Source organism: Podarcis tiliguerta (assembly GCF_965153285.1).
Source record: "Podarcis tiliguerta genome assembly, chromosome: 6".
NCBI classification, from domain to species: domain Eukaryota; kingdom Metazoa; phylum Chordata; class Lepidosauria; order Squamata; family Lacertidae; genus Podarcis; species Podarcis tiliguerta.
In genome coordinates, this window is record NC_139539.1 from 10,938,995 (window position 1) to 10,961,945 (window position 22,951).

At 43.0% G+C, this 22,951-nt stretch overlaps 1 protein-coding gene across 3 annotated transcripts in view; it reads left to right on the plus strand.

Annotated features, from left to right (window-relative positions):
• Positions 1-22,702, plus strand: part of TAF4 (TATA-box binding protein associated factor 4) — a 76,160-nt gene extending 53,458 nt beyond the window's left edge. For all 3 annotated transcript variants that reach the window (XM_083447280.1, XM_083447281.1, XM_083447282.1), the window contains 8 exons: positions 587-734; positions 1,130-1,244; positions 4,989-5,158; positions 6,952-7,082; positions 9,119-9,244; positions 11,302-11,358; positions 11,517-11,636; positions 20,923-22,702. In XM_083447280.1, the coding sequence (XP_083303406.1) occupies positions 587-734; positions 1,130-1,244; positions 4,989-5,158; positions 6,952-7,082; positions 9,119-9,244; positions 11,302-11,358; positions 11,517-11,636; positions 20,923-21,090 (1,035 nt within the window). In that variant the 3' untranslated portion in view covers positions 21,091-22,702. The remainder of the gene's footprint in view (positions 1-586; positions 735-1,129; positions 1,245-4,988; positions 5,159-6,951; positions 7,083-9,118; positions 9,245-11,301; positions 11,359-11,516; positions 11,637-20,922) is intronic.
• Positions 22,703-22,951: the final 249 nt, after the last annotated feature.

Consider the following 22,951-nt stretch of genomic DNA (forward strand, 5'->3'; position numbering starts at 1 on the left):
GAACTCAGCCTTAATGCCCTCCGTGTTCTCTTATGGCAATGGCGCCCACCTGAGAAGTGGTGGAATTGAGTACCAGTGAGATCCTGCTGAAAATAAGCCTGGTGAAAGGGTTCCAAAAGCTGTCAGTTGAATTGGCATTCTTAGTCAACTGCAACTACTCTCAAACTTTTATTCATTTTTTACGTTTCTCTGCCACCTTTTCCTCCAAGGAGCTCAAGGTCAGTGTTCGAAACTCCTATTGTTCTAGGCTCATTTTGCGACAGGGAATTTAATTAGCACGAGCAGTTTCTGAGTTCTGGGTGCAGTACTGCGCCTAAGATTTCAGATTAAAACTGCAGAGTGGAAGGAAAGGACCCTTTTCTGCCTCCCCGCTTCCAGCTAGTATCTGAAGGCTGGAGAAGAGACCCTCTTAAGAATATTAGGGGGGTGGGCATGGGAAGGACGAGGCCATGTGAAAAATGGACATAATATTTTAGCTGCAATTCATTCATTTCCAGCTTTGTATTCATGTTATAAAAAAAGTGCACCTAGGCTTTCTTGTTCTTAGCCCGTTTATTGAAACGAATGTCTCTTCAAATGTTTTCAGGTTATTCAGCAGTCTCAAAAGCCAGGCACGTTGATCAGGCCACCACAGGTGACATTGACACAGACCCCTATGGTAGCCTTGCGGCCACCGCACAATCGTATTATGCTTACTGCTCCTCAACAAATTCAGCTAAACCCACTTCAGACAGGTAAGAGAGAAGCATTCTTGTTATTTATTATAATGGGATTTTTTTTTTTTAATTTAAAAAAACCAGCCATCTGATGCAGTGTCGTAACATTGCACTTGGAAAATAATGTTTTCAGTCACAGGGCCCCTTAATGGTACATGCTAGTTTTGGAGAAGTTTTTTTGTCCGATTCTTGAAAGTCAGAAAACCTGCACAGGAAATACACATTCTTTCTGAGCTAGCATCTCAGGTAGCAGATTTATCAGGTCATGGGGCAGGACTATGCATACTCTATGCTTAACTCCCTCTCCTCTTAATTCTGCTTCAGGTAAAGACTTTGCACCATTCTGCTGGTTTTGGTGTGTTTGTGTGGATTCTGAATTACAGAGCATTTTTCTTGATTTCCTTCCCTTGCAGTCCCTGTGGTAAAACAGACAGTATTACCTGGAACCAAAGCTCTTTCTACACTTTCAACTCAAGCAGCTGCTGCTCAAAAAAACAAACTCAAAGAACCTGGGGGAGGTTCTTTTAGGTAAGTAATCCTGTGCATTTGTGCAAAGAGATTTGCAGGAGGGGGGTGGCGGTCCTGGAAATGACACCTGTCCCTGCGGCAGATACTTTGTGTGTGTGTGTGTGTGTTTTGGTTATGCCTTATGTTGCTTTCTCAGTAGCTGCAGATTTGCAGTACCCAGGGAATAAATACTGATCTTTTAAATATCTTCTTATCTGGATTAGCAAATATAGTAGGCTCATTCTGTCTTCCATGCTGAATTGCATTTCTGTATTTATTATACTGCCCAGTGTCTCTCAAATCTTTCTGGAATCTGGGCAGGCACACTCCTATGCAACTTCTGAATGCTTTCCACTATATCAGGGGTTAGCAAACTCTTTCAGCAGGGGGCTGATCCACTGTCCCTCAGACCATGTGGGGGGCCGGACTTTTTTTTTTTGGGGGGGGGGAATGAAAGAATTCCTATGCCCCGCAAATAACCCAGAGATGCATTTTAAATAAAAGGACACATTCTACTTATGTAAAAACACACTGATTCCCAGACCATCCGTGGGCCGGATTTAGAAGGCGATTGGGCCAGATCTGGACTTAGTTTGCCTTAGTTTGCCTACCTATACTCTATATGCCTCCCCATGTTTGATAGGTTAAAGCACAGAGATTCTCATGTGTAGACGCCTTCTGGCAGCCTACTTTGATGAACTAGGCTCTGTCAGTTTGAGCAAAGGGGTTCAAAGAATGCTGGATCAGGACCTCTTGGTTTCTCCTTTCTTGGACCTCTTGGTTTCTCCTTTCTCCTTTCTTCTCCTCCCACTTCTGTGAGGCAGCAGCGAAGGGGGAAATCCCCAGAAGAATCCATTCTCTGGTGGGGGAGCAACGTATCCTGCCAACATACCTTTTAAAAAAGAGAAGGAGAGAGGGAATGGTCTGAAAGCCCTTCCTGATTTTAGAGGCAACAAAGAGAGAAGAAAGCCCAAGCGAGAGGGGAACCAGGGAGGCATTCTTCTTTTTTACTCCTCCATCTCAATACACCACTAATTTTCCCTCCCCACAGATATTAGGGGCGATGGTCTTCAGTTTCTACCAGGTGGCTTAAGTATGAGAGGGAATAGAGGAGCCCCTATCTTAAGTCTCCCATGAAAAGGTCGACTTACATGCATTGGATATAAAATGCACAGCTGGAACCGGGGAACAGCACATCTTGCTTATTCTTCTTTCCTGTGGGAAGGAAAGGGCAGTAGTACCAGCATACAAGAAGCTAGGCTTGACCTGGATGTCCTTAATATTTTATTTTGTTGCTGGGCAACAGCTCCCCCTGCTGTACCTGGGGAAGTCAATGAGCTGAGCCACCCCATCTCTTCCTCCTTGATTCCTGACCCCCAGTCTGTTATACCGTTCTCTCTTCCAACTGTCTCATTCCCTCTGCCCTACAATTTGAGAACGGCTAGTCATGCTGGCCACATGACCTGGAAGCTGTACGCCGGCTCCCTCGGCCAATAAAGCGAGATGAGCGCCGCAACCCCAGAGTCGGTCATGACTGGACCTAATGGTCAGGGGTCCCTTTACCTTTACCTTTAATCTAGCCTGTGGATGCTGAGCTCTGTCACCTTCTGTCGGTGTCCACAGAACATTCATGTTGTGGTGGTTGTTGTTTAGTCAATTAGTTGTGTCCGACTCTTCGTGACCCTATGGACCAGAACACTCCAGGCACTCCTGTCTTCCACTGCCTCCTGCAGTTTGGTCAAACTCATGTGGGTCACTTCTGTAACACTGTCCAACCATCTCATCCTCTGTCATCCCCTTCTCCTTGTGCCCTCCATCTTTCCCAACATCAGGGTCTTTTCCAGGGAGTCTTCTCTTCTCATGAGGTGGCCAAAGTATTGGAGTCTCAGCTTCACGATCTGTCCTTCCAGTGAGCACTCAGGATTGATTTCCTTAAGAATGGAGAGGTTTGATCTTCTTGCAATCCATGGGACTCTCAAGAGTCTCCTCCAGCACCACAATTCAAAAGCATCAATTCTCCGGCGATCAGCCTTCTTTGTGGTAACATTTATGTTGCCAGATCCCAAAACAATAGAGATTATGAACCGTGTGCAAAAAGCAATAGATGCTCTTCAGTGAATTATTTTTTAGAATTCCAATAATTCATGTAACTCATGACTCACTCCTTTTACTCTAGCAGGATATGTTAGAGGAAAAGTGATGCTATTCTTGTTAGCCTATAGGAAGAAGAAAAATTCAGAATCTCTGCATTTAGGGCAATACCTTTATTAGGCCAAACTGTTATAAAATAGCGTGCAAGCTTGCAAGTTTTCCGGCACTCTTCATTGGACTAGATGGTAAAGAAGGGAGAGGGAAAATAGTTAGTTGCTGATAAAGCTGATACTATACCTTGTCTCACAGTGGAGTGTGAGGGAAGGTTCTGTGCAGGTTTCACATTTTCCCCTGCATAGATGCAAACTCACAGCTTTACCACCAGCCAAATCTCTCTCTTTGCCTTCTGATTTTCTCTCCCACCCACCACTTACCTTCTAGCATAGCCTTTGCTAACTTGCTGCCCTCCATAATTTTAGGCCATAACTCCCACCAGCACTGAAGGGAGTTGTAGTCCAAATTGATGATGGCAGATCTAGAGTGATGATTCCTGTGGCACTTTCTGACATTTTACTTGGCCTATTGAAGGTGTAGCTCCTGTATGGATTTTAGAATGATACCTTAGGTTACCCCCTAGCTGAAAACCTAAAGTGTGTATTTTCTCATCAAATTTATAATCATGTTACTATCCATCTTGTGAATAGTAAACACTATCGAACACACAAATAGGCATTGCACACAGGACTCCCGTTATTGTTGTTGTTGTCGTCGTTATTATGGTTTGCCTTTCATTATCCCCCAGCACCCCTAAATTTATTAATGGGAAAATCTACCGACGCGTTAATGCCTTATTTGCATAAATTTGAACCCCGCCTTTTGATTATTCATATTCGTTAAGGTTTCTTCATCAGTCTTTATTGACGTCATGAAATGTCCACATTTCATCTTTCAATGAAGTTCTGTAGTTTTGTTGGATTCAGTTTACTTTTCTTTGAGTTTTGATACTCTCAATATTTTACTGTGGGTTGGATCCAGAGATAGCCAAGAAGATCTCCTTTCATGCAGTGGGGCTTTCTCGAGTCTTCCGTCCAACTGCCATTCCCACTTGTCGAGGGAGTGCTGGGAGCCGCAGTGGGGAGAGTGCTCCTGTGCTTGAGTCCTGTTTGCTAGTTTTCCACAGGGATCTAGTTGGTCACTGTGAGAACAGGATGCTGGACTAGATAGACCATTGGCCTGATCCAGCAAGCTCACCTTCCATTCTTAAGACCAGGCTTCCTCAGACTCAGCCCTCCAGATGTTTTGGGCCTACAACTCCCATGATCCCTAGCTAGCAGGTCAGGGATGATGGGAATTGTAGTTTCAAAACATCTGGAGGGCCAAGTTTGAGGAAGCCTGCTTAAGACCCTATGGAATGTGATAAAATTGGGATAGGACCAGAGTTGCCTTGCACCCAGTGGCAGTGTCTCCAAAATATCCAGATTTGAGCCAATACAATCACATTTAAATTCCGTATTGTTTTGCAAAATGCCCTTCACTTTGCTTTTGCTGCCTCCAGTATCTATTCAGTTGCCCATTGAATACAGTTCTCTGTTTTGCAAATTCCTGGCATTTTTGCAAATTTCCAGATTAAAAAAATAATACTTATTTTGAATCTATTGTTCCCTCTTTCTGAAGGGATGACGATGATATCAATGATGTCGCATCGATGGCAGGAGTTAATCTATCAGAAGAGAGCGCACGTATATTGGCCACGAATTCTGAGTTGGTGGGCACATTAACAAGGTCGTGTAAAGACGAAACCTTTCTTCTCCCGGCACCTTTGCAAAGAAGGATACTCGAAATAGGTGAGTTGCTGTCAACCTTGGCAGCGTAATGGCCCGATTGGTGATACGAAGCGACTCCATCCTTATATGGTTCCACGTGATGATGTTACTGTTCCAGCAGTGGCGGCCCATATTGAGCACAGCTTAGATGTGACACACAGATTCATTCTATTAAGCAAAAGTGGATAGAGAATGAGGGGTGGATGGGACAAAGGCACCAGTTGTCTATCTTTAAAGGCCACTGAGAGCCATCTGCATTAGGTACAGTGATTCAGAGACTCTTTTTATATACTACAGTGGTACCTTGGGTTACATACGCTTCAGGTTACATACGCTTCAGGTTACAGACTCCACTAACCCAGAAATAGTGCTTCAGGTTAAGAACTTTGCTTCAGGATGAGAACAGAAATCGTGCTCCGGCGGCGCGGCAGCAGCAGGAGGCCCCATTAGCTAAAGTGATGCTTCAGGTTAAGAACAGTTTCAGGTTAAGAACAGACCTCCGGAACGAATTAAGTACTTAACCCGAGGTACCACTGTAGCTTAAAAAATATTCTCATGGTTTACACACAAGAAAAGTAGCTTCTGTGTTTCAAACATCCTGTTGTTTTTAAAAAAACATGGACAACCTGGTTTCAAGCTATCAGGAACCCAAATTGGCTACAGCTTCCCTGTGGAGGATACACGGGATAACATGTGTTTTACTGCTGTAACTTGCCCTGTACAAAACAATTGCACCTAACAGGCAGCAAAGCAGAATGAATTTGTGAACACAAGTACACACACACACCCCCCCCCCATTTCCATTGGATGTTATGTCATAGCTGTGTATCAATCATCAGCTAAGCATAATTATCAGGCACCTAACAGGCAGCAAAGCAGAATGAATTTGTGAACACAAGTACACACACACCCCCCCCCATTTCCATTGGATGTTATGTCATAGCTGTGTATCAATCATCAGCTAAGCATAATTATCAGGCTTCTATAGCTGGCTACCAAGTGTTCCTTCCGTCTTTCCCTTTCGAGCAAAAGTTATTGCTTGTTGTAAACAACTTTTCAAACTTGGAAATAGATTGTAATGCAGTGTTTAGAGTTGTAGGCTTGGGCCTAGGAGATCTAGGATTAAATTGCTGCATAGTCTTTGAAAAAAAAATTGTAAACTGCCTCGAGTCCTATCAGGGAAAAAGGCGGGGTATACATATAATACTAATAAATAATATAGGGGTATTTCAGTCGCTAGGTATTTGCCATCTTTAAAATGAGGGTCATAGTGTCCTTCCTCACACACCTCTTTTCCAAAAAGCAGCGCAGTGAGATTCATGAAGCCCATTGCAAATAAAAGGAAATGAAATGAAACTAGTTAATATCACTGTTAAGTAGCACACATACTTCGATAGGTGCACAATCTGCTTGGTTAGGAAACCCAAAAACATTAGCTGTGTTGGTGCCTAGCACTATAGTAAATTGCCGAGCTTTGTTTGAGAAAAGCAGCTGCATGGGGCTCTTGGGTTGTAAGTCACATTATGTGAATTGTTTTGGGGGGCTTTTTGTGCATGCATAGCCATCGCTTTGGGGGCTGCAGTATCAGGTGGTGTTAAGTAGGTAGGAAAGGGCCATCACAGATCAGACATCATGGGTAGAACTTTTGAATCACCATAAGCTCAGTGCTTTCCAGTGGAGTCGTTTCACACATTCAGTGGCAAGTCAACCAACAAGAAACCAAGTAATGTGATTCTTTACATGAACTCAGCTCTGAATCAGCAATGGCTGCTTAGGTTTCTTACTGAATGCCTTTGCTTTTCTTGGAAACACAGGTAAGAAGCATGGAATAACGGAAATCCACCCCGATGTAGTTAGCTACGTATCGCACGCAACGCAACAAAGGCTACAAAACCTGGTTGAGAAGGTATCGGAAACTGCCCAGCAAAAGAATATGTCTTACAAGGTAAATAGTCTTACTGACAGTGAGAAGGTTTGGCAACTTGGATTCTTTTGAGCTCTGGTTTAATGAGCTCAGACGCAATCCCAGGAATTCTGTTTCTAGCCCGTGATTTACAGCTTTTGTAATAAATTATTATTATTATTATTATTATTATTATTATTATTATTATTATTATTAATACCCCGCCCATCTGGCTGGGCTTCCCCAGCCACTCTGGGCGGCTTCCCCCAAAATATTAAAATACTATAATACATCACACATTAAAAGCTTCCCTAAACAGCCTTCCTAGCAGCTGAGAATCTCATTGTGGTGAACAAAAGCAATCCAGGCCTGAAGAAATCAAGTGTGTCTTGTAGACACGGTCTTTGCTGTGACAATGGAGGCATTATGGGAATAAAGCAACAACAGGAATGTTTTTCCTCTTTAATAACTATGCCAGGGCTACTTCTTGGGACATAAAACACTGTTGTATGGTTGGGGGGGAAAAAGGAAAAGCTACTTTGGGTTATTGAAACCTGCTATCAAGTTAAATTCTTAAATTTCTTTTTAAGTCTGCATGCCTTTCATTAAATAGATAAATAAATGGGCAGATTTAAGCAATCGTTGGCTAGGTTTAGCTCCCGTTTGGTCCTTTTTGTTGCAAATTTTTGCACTTTGACATGAAATCAATGGAGGTGCTGTCAGGTATGTTGACAAATCAGATATATTTTTACCACTGCATTAAGAAGAGGGCAGTGCAGGGTGGATAAAATTGGGAGAGGGTGGTGATGATTCTGAATTTTCTCCTAAAGTTTATATTTATGTACACACCCTGGTTTAATCCTGGCTTGAGGACAAACCATAATTTGATATATTCTGCTGAAATAGCAAATGAGAAGTGGAGGCTTCTAATCGCCTCCCCTCACATACAAAGGAAGCAAGAAGGATAGGAGGGAATACACAAGCTTCACAACCTGATAAGCCATGGTTTGTCATTCTGGGTGGAGTGAATCTCTGGGGGATTTCTTTCTCACTGGCCAGCCAAATGACAGATTTTGTGTAAAACCTCCTATTGATGGATGTTCTTTTGACAGCTGTGTTGCCTTCAGCTCCAGCCCCCCCCCCTAATTTTCACAGTTCCCTGAGTTGCAGGTGTATCACATGGTGCCGTTTTCAAAGCTTCATTAACTATGAACTGTTTTAGTCTAAGAGGGAATAGAATGGGTGTGTTGTTTGGGGCGGCAATTTTTAAAACTGCTTTATTTCTATACCCAAAATTGCCTGGTTAATATTGCCTCCTGTAGTCCCGCCCTCCCCTCTATTCCCTGCCCCCCCCCCCAAATACTACATGATGCTGAACAGTGGAACTCATTGCTGCTGGAATTACTCCAGCGACTTGACTTAGGGCAAATACGAATATAAAAAGCTATTAGCAGAGAAGGTCAAAATTGGACTTACTTATGGTTAGAGTATCTCTAAACTTAATTTGGCTGAACACTGGACAGGACAGGAGATTAGGCAATGGTTGTCTTGATAGTCTGTGCCTTTACATGCTTTCTCAAAATCCACCTCCAGCCATTATCAAACACAAAATAGAGGAACTGATGAACCGTCAGCCTGATCTACTGGCTGTCCTATTTTTTCCGCCTTTGACCAAGCTCTGGAAATGAAATTGTGTAATATATTAAAAGAAGGATAAGTATCAGATATTCTTGAGTTGACTTGACAGGTTTCCATGACCTAAAGAACTGGGCTTTTAGGGGGAAAGAATCTTTTTGAAAAAGGAAGCTGAAAATATCACTTGAATGTTAATAGACCCTGATGAGATCATAGAAAAGATTGTTGAATTAAAAAAACAAAACATGTTTTTAGCCAGCTGTATGAGTTTAAAGATTAACTTGCTGTTTGAAGACAATTAAGTGAACATATTGAGCTTTTTTTTTTGTGTGTGTGTGTGTGTGTGTGTATATATATATATATTCTCTCTTTTAGCTGTGCAGTACAATTGCACCCCCCTCCCCATTTTTTCCTAATGAAAACCATTTCACCACATTTTTTAGGATGATGAAAGATACGAACAAGCAAGTGATGTTCGGGCGCAGCTCAAATTCTTTGAACAACTTGATCAAATAGAAAAACAGCGGAAAGATGAACAAGAAAGGGAAATTCTAATGCGCGCAGCAAAGGCAAGTGCTTTGTTGTTGTTTTTCACCCCTAATAGATTGACAAGTGTTGCATTTGACGTTGAAAGAGCCGCGGTTCTTTTGTTCTCCTGGCTGTGAAATGAGACGGGAGGCTCTTCTCCTAACCCTAAATGCCACACAGTGTGATGCTGCTCTTTTGCATGCTGTCTTTAGTCCAGAACCACAAAAGGACTATATGTTGAGCTTCATCCACACAGTGCCCCCCCTTTTTTGGGGGGGAGGGCGTGTCGGTGTCCTTCATCATCCAGAAGCCACTCCCAGCAATTTTGGAAATTGCCCCCAGCAGCACTCTGGTAGAGCATGAGGCTCTTAATCTCATGGATTCGAGCCCCATATTACAAAAAAGATTCCTCCTGCGTTGCAGGGGGTTGGACATGGTCCCTTCCAACCCTGTGATTCTGTGAAAACAGCTGGGGGATTCTGGTGTGGATGGGAATACTTCCTCAGGTCTAAGCAGGCTCCTTGGATCCCAGCCTATAACTGTAACCCAGAAACTGAAGTGGAAAACACTTTGTACTCCCTTGAACGGGGAGATTGAATCGAATAACATTTTGCACTCTCAATTATGGCTCAAAGAGAAGCAAAATGCCCTGTGCAAATGCGTTTTGTAAAACCAGGCACAAAAGGGGTAGCGTGGAACCTCCTGCTTTCTCCTTATGAAATCCAGTGAAATTTCACTGGCAAATCCAGTGAGAGCTTTGCTGCTTGGTTTGAATCTGGACTGAGCCACGAAACTCCCTGGGTGACTTTAGGCCAGTCACCGTGGGTTATACCAACACTGCGCTAGTAGAGTTCCACTTGCACCTTGCAACTTCCCCTTCCTCTCTTCTCCCTGCGCTGCCCCCCCCAGATCGTCCTGCAGCCCCCAGGAGCAGATTTTGTGGGCGTGCAGGGCCTGCAGAGGAAGAGAAAGTTCCATTGTACAACTGGAAATTTCACACATGTTTCTCAGCCCACAGGGTTGTGAGGATAATCAATAATAATAATAATATTTTCCCCAGCCACTCTGGGCGGCTCCCAACAGAATACTAAAAATACGATAAAACATCAAACATTAAAAACCTCCCTAAACAGGGCTGCCTTCAGATGTCTTCTAAAAGTTAGTTGTTTATTTCCTTGACATCTGATGGGAGGGCGTTCTACAGGGCAGGCGCCACTACCGAGAAGGCCCTCTGCCTGGTACCCTGTAACTTCACTTCTCACAGTGAGGGAACCACCAGAAGGCCATTGGAGCTGGACCTCAGTGTCCAGGCTGAATGATGGGGGAGGAGACGCTTCTTCAGCGGATAACCCCCTGTATGCCACTCTCGGATCCTTCACGGAAGAGCCAAGTGTGAAAAATAAGTAGCTGCTAGACTTTATTGCTGTGTATAACAGAGAGGCCAGCAGCCTGTCTCATACCCAAAGCGTGAGACCCATTGAGTTCCACAATTTGCTAGGAGATCAGAAAACCTATATTAGGTTCATTGGATCTGAAGTCATCCAGACACCAGAAATCACCAAGGAATTATCAAGAGGAAGGGAAAAACTCATTTCTTTCTTAAATAGAACTATGCCAGAGCTTGAGGTAGGTGCCTGGGTCTTTGGCTGGCTCCAGTCTGTTTCTTCTTCACTCTCCCAGCCACCAGGGTGGTAGCTCATCATGTTAAATTTGAAAATCTGAGCATGTGCTAGTGTTGGACTAGGACCTAGGAGACCAGGGTTCAAATTCCCACTTGGGCATGAAGCTCCGTGAGTGGAATTGGGCCAGTCAGTGCCTATAATCCTCAGCTTTCTCACCTACCACACAGGGTCGTTGTGAAGAAGAAATGGGGGGGGGGGCATTCATACCACCTTGGGCTCCTTGGAGGATTAAGTGCAAGATAAATGCAATAACGAATAACTCATTAATCTAAGTTTGGAATATAGTTAAAATATTAAACGCATGTTATAGCCAAGAACACATTTTAAAAATGTCTCTGATTTTTTCTCTTTTTTTCCTTATTTTGTCTCCCCTCTCCTTCTCCCTGCTGCCACTTTGAAATTCTTCATCAACACAGTCTCGATCTAGACAAGAAGACCCAGAGCAGCTTAGGTTGAAACAGAAAGCCAAGGAGGTATGTTTTTCCCCCCAAACCGCCTGTCGTATTTATCATCTCAGTGCTGCATTTGTTACATTTTCACCTGTGTAATAATGACTGCGTTCCAAAACAAGCATAGGAGAGAGTAAAAACACAGGGGAAAACGGTGACTTTTTCTGTTTTGCCAAACACAGATGCAGCAACAGGAACTAGCACAAATGAGACAGAGGGATGCCAACTTGACTGCCTTGGCTGCAATAGGACCCAGAAAGAAGAGGAAAGTGGATTCCCCGGGCTCTGGATCAGGGACAGAGGTACAAGACTACAACTCTGTTTGTACATCATTGGATCCTAGACTTCTGATAGCTCTGGTACAGCTTCAAACTAAACTGAAATTGGAAGCACATTTCACTCTTACCCAACACAGATTTTCTTGTTGCGGGTGTGAGAGTTAGAATTAGCCACCCCAAGTTTAACAAAGTGTGCACCACCTATGCAAGTTGCAAGTCTCATTGCTGGTACATTTTCCTGCACCACTGCTGCATATCATTTAATTACTCTTGAGTGCCTTATGCTATATCTTAAATTTCTTTAAACCTATCTGCCATGTTCTTTCTTACAACTGTGTAAGTTCTGACAGGCGTAATATTTTAAGAGGCTTTACTGTTAAGTTTATCTCAATGTCTTTGGACTGATAATTTCAAGATGTGTTGGAGCAGATTCTTCATCTGTCTTTTCTTAGTGGTGCAGAATGTGCAAAAAATAATAATCTTTCTTGATGTGAAACAGGATATAAAGTTGGCATTTTGTGTGTGAGATGTAACCTCTGGAATGCTTCATAATGGTTGTCGTTCCCTTAAACGAAGGGTTGGAGCCTCAATATATCCGATCTGCAATTCCAGATGCCTCACAGAAAACCTTTATTAATATAAAAGCAGATATCTCTGCCAATTTGTTTTCTTTATTGCTGTAGCAGCAGTGGAAGAAAATGGGCTTTGAAGTTCATCTTCTTCTGCCTAGCTCTTGACAAAAATGATTTTCATGTTGCAGGCTTTCCTGCGAATAGCAATTTGGATAACACTCATTGAAACAAGTTTCCATTTTCTCTTCTAACAGAGGCTTTAATTAGAGGCAGAAATTGAGCAGATGCTCTCTTCTAGTTCTGTAGTGTGTATTAGTGGAACCTATTGAATTCCTGCCTGGGGCAGAGCGACAGTTGCACAGTACTAGACAGTAGTAGACGGGGTGAGCTCCCGTTGCTCGGTCCCTGCTCCTGCCAACCTAGCAGTTCGAAGGCACGTCAAAGTGCAACTAGATAAATAGGTACCGCTCTGGCAGGAAGGTAAACGGCGTTTCCATGCACTGCTCTGGTTCGCCAGAAGTGGCTTAGTCATGCTGGCCACATGACCCGGAAGCTGTACGCTGGCTCCCTCAGCCAATAAAGCGAGATGAGCACCGCAACCCAAGAGTCGTCCGCGACTGGACCTAATGGTCAGGGGTCCCTTTACCTTTACCCCGAGTTTTACAGTAGGACTGGCCCTGGTTGAAGGCACAAAATGAAAGTGCAGAAGCTGATAAGCCTATCTAGAAATATCTCTGCAAAATTCCCCCTTTCTAGAAGCTGCAAGTTTCTCTGGCGTGTGTTTCTATTGTTACTAGTAAATATTTTATAAATCTTACATAGCTTTTATAAATCTGAAAAGCATTTACATAGGTTTTATAAATCCATTTGAGTCCAAACACCCATATCTAAAAGGGCACTGCGATGAATTCCATGGGACTGTGTCTGTGAAGTCCTGGGGAGAAGGGAATTGAGTTAAATCAAGCTCAAAGCTTCCTTAATTTAAAAAACTTAAGTTGCGTTCTCAGCAGTAGTAGCACGTAGAAAGATGTGGAAAAATAGGGAATGCAATAAAATTATCATTACTCAAACTTGGAGCAGTGATCCAAAATAGCATTCATTGTGTCTAAGTCCATTAGGTGTGCTGAGCAAATTTAGAAGTAAGCTGTGTTCAGTTGGGCTTGCTCCCTAGTTAAGTCATTTTAGGATCGGAGTTTAAAACAACTTACTTCCAAACCTTACCAGTAAACTTGCTCTCAAACCCTATCAGTCAGAATTATTATTATTATTATTATTACTACTACAATTTATATACCACCCTTTATCCAGAGATCCCAGGGCAGTGCAAAACATTAAGAGCATAATTTATGCAGCATAATAAAAAACAGAATACACAGCATAATAATAAAACAATCATAAAACTGCCCCCCCTGCAATTAAATAGATTATTTAATTGCCAAAGGCCTGGGTAAAGAAGAATGTTTAGTTTTTATTGAGCAATAGCACCTACTCCCTGATTAGAGGTGCAGAAGTGATCTTCTTTTTTAGTTCGTTCAGGATCAGGGTTTCTGCCTACCATTAAAGAGAAGGACTTCAACGTGCCCATTGCGTCATTTTGGAAGTCTGTGTCCAGCTGCTCCATGCCACGTTCCAGTGGTGGGTGGTGCCAGGGGCAAAAGTGGGTGGAGTAATGGGTGTGAAGCTTTCTTTCTTCGGGACAGTATAAATGGGAGGTTAACGTTCACACATCTATCCATTCAGGCAAGCAAGAGTCTTAGCACAGTGCCAGCCAGGCAAAAGCAGCCGAGGACCCGAAGCAGGATTGTCTGGGGGAGGGAGCATGGCTTAGGAAGAGTCTCAAAGGCCAGCCAGAGATTTCTGGACCCTGGACCAAAGGTTCCCCAATACCTGTGTATGGCATTGGTCCCCCAAGTACATTGTATCATGAAGCCCTAACACAATTGTTCCTCTCCAGTGGCAGGTCACTGCTAAGTGGACCTACATTGCTGTGTCTGAAAGCAGTTTGATTTAGTTCCTACATACAGTGGTACCTCGGGTTAAGTACTCATTCTGGAGGTCCGTTCTTAACCTGAAACTGTTCTTAACCTGAAGCACCACTTTAGCTAATGGGGCCTCCTGCTGCCGCCGCGCCGCCGGAGCACAGTTTCTGTTCTCATCCTGAAGCAAAGTTCTTAACCCGAGGTACTATTTCTGGGTTAGCGGAGTCTGTAACCTGAAGTGTATGTAACCTGAGGTACCACTGTATTTATCTAAGGTAGATTTAAAATACTATGTGGGCTATTAGGATCGCACACACACAAACCTTCAGGCATACAGTAGAACCTCGTGTTACGTAACGTCCTCCTTGTGAACGCTTCGGGTCACGAGTTCCGCTAACCCGGAAGTAGATGCTCCCGGTTGCGAACTTTGCCCAGGGATGCGAGCGGAAGTGGCACGCCGGCAGCAGCGGGAGGCGCTATTAGCAAAAGCGCGCCTCAGGTTACAAGCGGTTTCGGCTTAAAAATGGACCCCCAGAACTAATTAAGTCCATAACCGGAGGTACCACAGTACACATGAACATTTCACTTCATATGCCTGTCAGTATATGGAATCTGCTTTTCATTCATTAGAAATTCTCGTTTGCATATCAGCAAACTGTGATCAATTTAGTTACCTTAGTTTAATCTGTTACTGGATAGCCAAATGTCCTAAATCAATGCTTTTGTTTGCTTAATTAAGAACCAGCTGCTTTGGATCTAATTGACTCGCAGCTGTGCAGCTGCTGCTGCTGCTGCAGTTGACATTTTTAAACTGAGCTCCCCTTGTCTCTCTCTTGGTGCATGCACACATGGTGGGGGCGTTTTTCTTGCAGTTAAAGCAGTATTACCAAAACTGGTTCCGATCAGACTAGCATGCTGATAATCCAAGGAATGTCGGACCTTAATAAGTCACCTGTAAGCAAAGCAAAAAAAGGGAAAGGGGGGGGGGGGAGCCAAGAAAATGTAATTGCACAATTAGCTTGTGGATATGATGTTCAATATCCGAGATAATGTCAAAAACCCAGGTTTTACCTGGACAAATTAATTTGTTGCTCTAACTGTGCAAATTCAGCTGTTTGAGCATTTCTGGGAAGCTTAAAAATGTATTGTGACAAGATTGCCTGATTAGCTTAAAGGCTCGCATAATATACCTCATGGCATTCTTGGCCATGACCCAGTTTGACCCCACAAGTGACTAAGAGGTTCTTGTGCTATTCCTTCTCTCTGCTTCTCTTCACCGCACACTCCCTAGAGTTATTGAGAGGAGCCGTCAAACAGGATGCTCCTTCTGCATAGTTTTAGCTCATACATGAGGAGGCGGCCCTTTAGTATTTGGGCAGATATATGCAATGTTTCTCAAGCCTTTTGGGCTTCGTTTCTACTTTTAAGCACGCTGCTTTCTAGAAGGGGGTGGTGCTGTCTAAAGCAAGGGGCTTGGAGTGAAGAATTTGGCAGGGATAGATTTGAGGTATGTGAGCCTTTGGTCACACTGTTAGACGAGGCTGCACATTGAAGAAGGAGGGGGCAGATGGATCGTGATCCTGGGGGCTGGAGTGGTGAATAATAATAATAATAATAATAATAATAATAATAATAATAAATTTTATTTATATCCCGCCCTCCCCAGCTGAAGCCGGGCTCAGGGCGGCTAACAACAATAAAACAGTACAAAAGTACAGCACAAACAACACTCTAAAATCATTCATTATAAAATTAATTAATTCAAGCCACTGGCAACCATTGGACCAGAGCTCCGCGAAGATTGCCGAGGGAGGGAGTCAGGCTGTGCCCTGGCCAAAGGCCTGGTGGAACAGTTCTGTCTTGCAGGCCCTGCGGAAAGATGTCAAGTCCCGCAGGGCCCTGGTCTCTTGTGACAGAGTGTTCCACCAGATTGGAGCCACGGCCGAAAAAGCCCTGGCTCTGGTTGAGGCCAGCCTAACTTCTCTGTGGCCTGGGACCTTCAAGATGTTTTTATTTGAAGACCGCAAGTTTCTCTGTGGGGCATACCAGGAATGAATGGGACCCTGTCCCTACAGTGTATCAGGAAAGGAAGGGCTGAGTATCAAGAAGGTCAAAGAGTGGAACGACAGAGTATCAAGAAGGTCAAAGAGTGGAACGACAGTACCACTGTGCACTAAAAAAAATAAATCCTAATATTTTTCTCAAATATGACCCTCCTAAGGCAAATCGTACTAAACTGCAGCTGCTCAGCTTGTGCAAACTGCAACTTCAACTTGTACACCAATTAGCAGTCTTTCCAGGTGGTATAGCTCCCTTAGTGGTTCTTCTTTTTTTTAATATAGAAAAATCAGAGCAGAGACAAATTCTCTGGTCTATATATGCCACCTGCTGGTCTCAGCTCATTACTGCCTCTCCACATGCATTCCAAGACAATGAGGAGATGCTGCAAAACCTCCTGTCTCTTCCGATGCGATAACTCACGCCTATTCTTTGTGTTTGTTGACTTGCCTTTTCGTAATTATTTTACGAAACAAAAGCTATGTGCTGCTTCTGTAGTCTTAATCTGCGGATGAAGGGCGGTATGCAAATTCAATAAATAATAACAACAACAACTACAGCAACAACACAATATCAGAAGTGAAGTAGCATATGACTTCCAAAACTGCCATTATAGCACCTGCTGTTCCTTTCCCCCCACTTTTTAAAAAATACGGAGCTTTTGCTAAATAGTATACTGTTAAACAAATTCACCCTCAGTCATCAATAGTCATGTTTTTTGTGGGTTGGAGCAATTGCTCCTGCCTGACATTTACTGTATTTTTCTGTGTATAAGACGCCCCCACGCATCACAAAAGCCAAAAAGCACCTGCTTGCTCGCCACCAGCAGCCAGCAAGCGCACGCACAATTGCCACGCCACAGCATAAGCCAATCCACAGCAGCCGTTGCCGCAGCCACCAATCACCAACCCAATGGACGCAGCAGTAGCCAATCCAAAGCTGCCCTTGCCGCAGCTACCAATCACCCACCCAGTCGCCGCTGTCAACCTTCTGCTCACGGCTGCAACCAATCGCCTGCCCCCTCTTTGCACTACCCATGTATAAGACGAGCCCTGATTTTTAACATTATTTTACAGTAAAAAAGCTTGTCTTATACACAGAAAAGTACGGTATTTGCAAAATGGTCATGCTCTTAGCCAGAAGGGCTGTGCTCATAAAAGGCTGTAAACATGGGGCACCAACTGTTTGAATAGTTTTTCATATCACTGAAGCTGGCTGTAAACTAGTGTCCGGTTGGCTTCCGGGGATGTATAGAAGCTGAGATGTGGGTGGAGACCAGGGACTGAGGGGATTTTTTTGCACCTTCCCCAAACATACGCTTGTGCCTCAAGCTCGCCTCACACTTTGTGGCTTTTACAAGCACATTTGCATTGGCTTTGAATGGGCTGATATCTTACAGCACAGGTCTTGCCACATCAATACATTCAGTTTATAATGCCAGTGATAGCGATAACCAGAGCTCCCCAGTTTCTGACCCTTAAGTGACTCGGGCACTCAGCTTTTTACGCCCTCCCATCAGATGTCAAAGCGATAAACAACTACCTGACATTCAGAAGACATCTTAAGGCAGCCCTTTTCAGGGGCAGTTTTAAATGTATGATATTTTAGTGTATTTTTGGTTTCTGCGGAAGCCGCCCAGAGTGGCTGGGGAAACCCAGCCAGATGGGCTGGGTACAAATAATTTATTATTATTATTATTATTATTATTATTAGTATTATTATTATTATTATTGCCACTGTAAGATTTGCAAATCTTGGGCCCGCCACTCCCTTTTGGCGTTTGCTTAGGCCAGCCTTCGCCGTCCTGGTAACCTTGAGATATTTTGGACTACAACTCTCATCAGCCCCAGCTTGAATATAGGCCTGACCTCTTTGGAAGCAGACTCTTGCAGTGAGCCAGATATCTTCTGTTCTCTTCAAAGACCTCCTTCGTTGGAGGTGTCTAAGCAGAGGTTGAATTGGCCACCTCTCATGGATGCTTTAGCTGAGGTTCTTGCATTGTAGGGGGTTGGACTAGATCAGGCATAGGCAAACTCGGCCCTCCAGATGTTTTGGGACTACAACTCCCATCATCCCTAGCTAACAGGACCAGTGGTCAGGGATGATGGGAGTTGTAGTCCCAAAACATCTGGAGGACCGAGTTTGCCTATGCCTGGACTAGATGACCATTGGGTCTCTTCCAACTCTACAGTTCTATGATTCTAAGTGCTATAGATGCACTCATAGGTAGGCCTTTGCTGGGTGATAACATCATGAAGCATTCTCACTGTCAGGGTGGCGGCGAGGGGAATCATCCAGTAGTTGCAGGACTCCATTCCCTGAAGACCCGGAAATTGTTATGTCGCCTCATTTACCTTGTACATAATACTACAAAAATGAATGTTCAGTGCTCATTAAAAAGACACCCCAGAGGATCGAAAATACAGAATGTGCCTTAGTTTTCCTCCGACTCCTATGTGGATTCCGTGTTCCCATGATGCTTCGGGTGTCTGGGGACAGATGTCCCCTGGATAATGCTGCCCCTATGAGTGTGTCTTTATAATGGCTTATGAAACAGATGTTGGCCCTCTGATGCTAAGGCAGAGTAGCATCATTCTAAGAATGTTTCAGTTCTATGCCAGCAGGTATATAATCTGTGCTGTTCATGTCTTTAGCATTCTGCAAAATTGCATTAGCTTTTTACCTGCTGTCTCTGTTCCCAACTTTATTTCTGTTTTAATGGTTTTAATTATTTCACATCACTCTTTTTATTGTTACAAGCCACCTTGCACATCTCTCTTGATACACAAAGTTCAGGGCAGAAATTACTCCAGTAAAACAAACAAGCAATCAAATTGACCACTACACGAGGTGGGATAAAAGTCCAGAGGTCTTCTAAAATGTTGATGGATGCTCACGCACCCTGGAGCCAGTCTGGTGTAATAGTATATAAAGTCTTGTTTGTTTTAGGTAGGGCCAAGCTGAAACCTGGTCCATTTAGAGAGCCTTGAGCCAAGTCATTTGTATTACCATAAAAGTCATGCAGAGAGTCCTGCAGTCTAATCACTTTACTGGGTTGTTGTCAGGATAAGAAATGAAAGCTACTTTACTGAAAGGGGGCTGCAGAAATGGCAAGGAACCTAGAAGGCATTTGCATAAGAGGCAGCAAACAGGAACTGCAGGTGGGAAGAACTAGCTAGAATAGCTAACAACAACAACATATTTATAAGCCACTCATCTGACTGAGTTGCTCCAGCCACTCTGGGTGGCTTCCAACAAATTAAACACAGTAAAACATCAAACAACAACAACAACAATTTTTATTTATATCCTGCCCTCCCCAGCCGAAGCTGGGCTCAGAGTGGCTAACAATAGTAAAAGTAACACAGTTTACATAAAATCACAATCAATTAATTGAAATACATTCTAAAATCAATTCAGAATCAAATCAATTCAGAATCAAATTAATGGCAACCATTGGGCTAGAGTTCTAAGAGTTCTATGAGTTAAAAACTCCCCTATCCAGTCCTTCCTTCAGGTGTCTTCTAAAAATCAAGGATTGTTTATTTCCTTGACATCTGACGGGAGAGCGTTCCACGGGGCAGGCACAACTACCCGTGTGCCTGTATGTTTCCGAGCACAATTCAAAGTGTGATGCTGACCTTTAAAGCCATAAACAGCCTCAGCCCAGTATACCTGAAGGAGCGTCTCCACCCCCATCGTTCAGCTCTGACTTTTAGAAAACATCTGAAGGCAGCCCTGTTTCGGGAAGTTTTTAATGTTTGATGTTTTGACGCTTTTTTATATATTCTGTTGGGAACCGCTCAGAGTGACTGGGGAAACCCGCCAGATGGGCGGGGTATAAATAATAAATAAATTATGATCATCATCATCATACCAAGAGGGCCCTCTGCCAGGTTCATTGTAACTTCACTTCTCTTAGTGAGGGAATTGCCATAAGGCCCTCGGAACTTGGACATCAGGGTATGGGCTGAACGATTGGGGTGGAGATGCTCCTTCAAGTATATAGGGCTGAAGCCACTTAAGCTTCCCATCCCTAGAGGGAACTTCCCATCCACATAGAGGGAACTTTCTAAGAGATTGTTGTTGTTTAGTCGTGTCTGACTCTTCGTGACCCCATGGACCACAGCACGCCAGGCACTCCTGTCTTCCACTGCCTCCCGCAATTTGGTCAAACTCATGCTGGTAGCTTCGAGAACACTGTCCAACCATTTCGTCCTCTGTCATCCCCTTCTCCTTGTGCCCTCCATCTTTCCCAACATCAGGGTCTTTTCCAGGGAGTCTTCTCTTCTCATGAGGTGGCCAAAGTATTGGAGCCTCAGCTTCAGGATCTGTCCTTCCAGTGAGCACTCAGGGCTGATTTCCTTCAGAATGGATAGGTTTGATCTTGCAGTCCATGGGACTCTCAAGAGTCTCCTCCAGCACCATAATTCAAAAGCATCAATTCTTTGGCGATCAGCCTTCTTTATGGTCCAGCTCTCACTTCCTTACATCACTACTGGGAAAACCATAGCATTAAGTAGCCTTTGTCGGCAAGGTGATGTCTCTGCTTTTTAAGATGCTGTCTAGGTTATTCAGCTACACTGCTAGCTCAGAGAACTAACCCACACACTGTATTCCACACAGCTTCTTCTGCTGCTGCCTCCAATGCTTCTCTGAGGGCTTGGGAAATAAACTAACTTCTCCTCTTTCCGTTTTCAGGGATCCAGCACGAGTGTGGCAGTGCCAGGCAGCTCTGGAGTCGGAACAGCCAGGCAGTTTACACGGCAAAGGATAACGCGGGTGAACCTCAGGGACCTCATATTATGTTTAGAAAATGAGCGAGAGACAAGCCATTCACTATTGCTATACAAAGCATTCCTTAAGTAAAAAAAGTGGAGAACATCAAGGTATTTTTGGCGGAGAAGACACCTGGGGACACTTTTTTTTATATATATTTGCAGATTACGCCTTTTTGTAACGAGCATATGGGATACTGTTTAAAAACAACAACACACCCCATCAACAAACCATCACCACCACCACCACTCTGAGACAACCACCTCTTTACAAGGAACCGTTTTCTAGTCCCATTTATTATAAACTCTTTGGTGTAAGAGAGAGATCCCTTTCTTTGACAGTAAGGAGACTTGCAAAGGCCTGAGGAGTCGATAAGAGGACAATTTAAAGTTTAACTCATCTCTTTGATTGAGTGGCCTTCTTGCCAAACAAGCCATATTATAGAGACTGATGGAACCGTTTAGCAAATAACCAGCTACTCTGTGTCAGATCCTGTAGCAATTTCAACATTAATTGTGCATTTTAGTTCAGTTTTACTTAACGAGATCGATTATATAGGTATATGTCTACAGCAGATGACCTCATTTTATTTTAGCTTTTAAATGGAGCCAGTTAGCAAAGCTAACTGATTTTAATAAATATTTATCTTTTCCTGCCCAAAATTGTTCAGATCCTAGATTACACTTAATTTTAAGCGTAACCTCAATTCTTTTAATCTTGTTATTATCGCTTATTAGAGGCAACCCCCCACTCTGAAGGCCCACAAAGGAGGGTTACTTCTGAATGTTGTATCAGCATCTGTAAAAATAGAAAAAGAAAAAAAAGAAATGCATTTTATTTGCTATAGTTTGTAAAGCTGTAAAGTTTAAAACAAAAAAAGGAAAAAGGAAAAAAAGAAAAAACCTTTTCAGCATAAATATATTTTACTTGCACTGTGTTTTTTAGCGAAAGTGAAAGCTTAGATTAAATAAAAATCAAAGTTGAGAGGAATCATCAAAAAAGACAGTTTCTCAGTGTGAAATCAAGTGTTGAAAAATGGTTGGTGTATTTTGTCAGTAAATGTACATAATTTTTGGCACATAACATTAAAAAAAAATGGCTATGTAAACTATAATTATTTTGCTAAAAGACTGTATGCAAGCTATGGGCTTACTTTAAAGACGTCCAGAGCAAAATTCCCCTCTTTGTACCTATTTTTTTATTACAAATATACTAATTGGTTCTTTATATTTTCAGAGGTTATTGTATTAAATTGTCTATTGATAGTACTTTTATGACTGTAAATATGTCGGCTTTCTTTGTGTGAACTCTCATGTTAGATTTTAAGGGCAGGGGCCACCGTGAACACTTTTTGCGCAAATCCTGTTGAAACGAAGGGAGCTCTGCGACATGAACTGGCATTGGGTTTCAAGGGAGCCTTGTGCGAGAAGCGTTTCCGGTGGATTGCACCTTAACTCTTTTTGTGTGTAAACTGAATGCTGATCAGTATTTTTATCAAACACCCTACAAACTGTTACACCTTTTTATTTCGTCTTTTAGGGGATAAAAATCCTGTCTTTCCATTTTATTTTCATGTAAATTTTGCACAGTTCCTTGTTCATATGTAAATATTTTACTTTCAGAAATGAAGTTTTTAATTGCTATTGTTTTATATAGGATTGAAAGAAAATTAACTCCTTTATTAAAAACAAATTTATCTGTATCTGTGTATGTATTTTTGCTCTATAGAAATACTTCTGTTTCTGGATTTATTTAATTTCTCCCCACCCCGTCCCTACACTGCTAACCCACTCCCTAAAAAAAACACAAACATTTGAAGAAATAACCTCTTTTGGTTTTAAGCAGTGTTGGGAAGATAACAATTCATCAGGGTGATCAGTGCCTGAAATAAAATTACAAACTGTATGCCAAGGAAACTTAGCGTCTGCACTTGGAATAAATTATGCTAGTT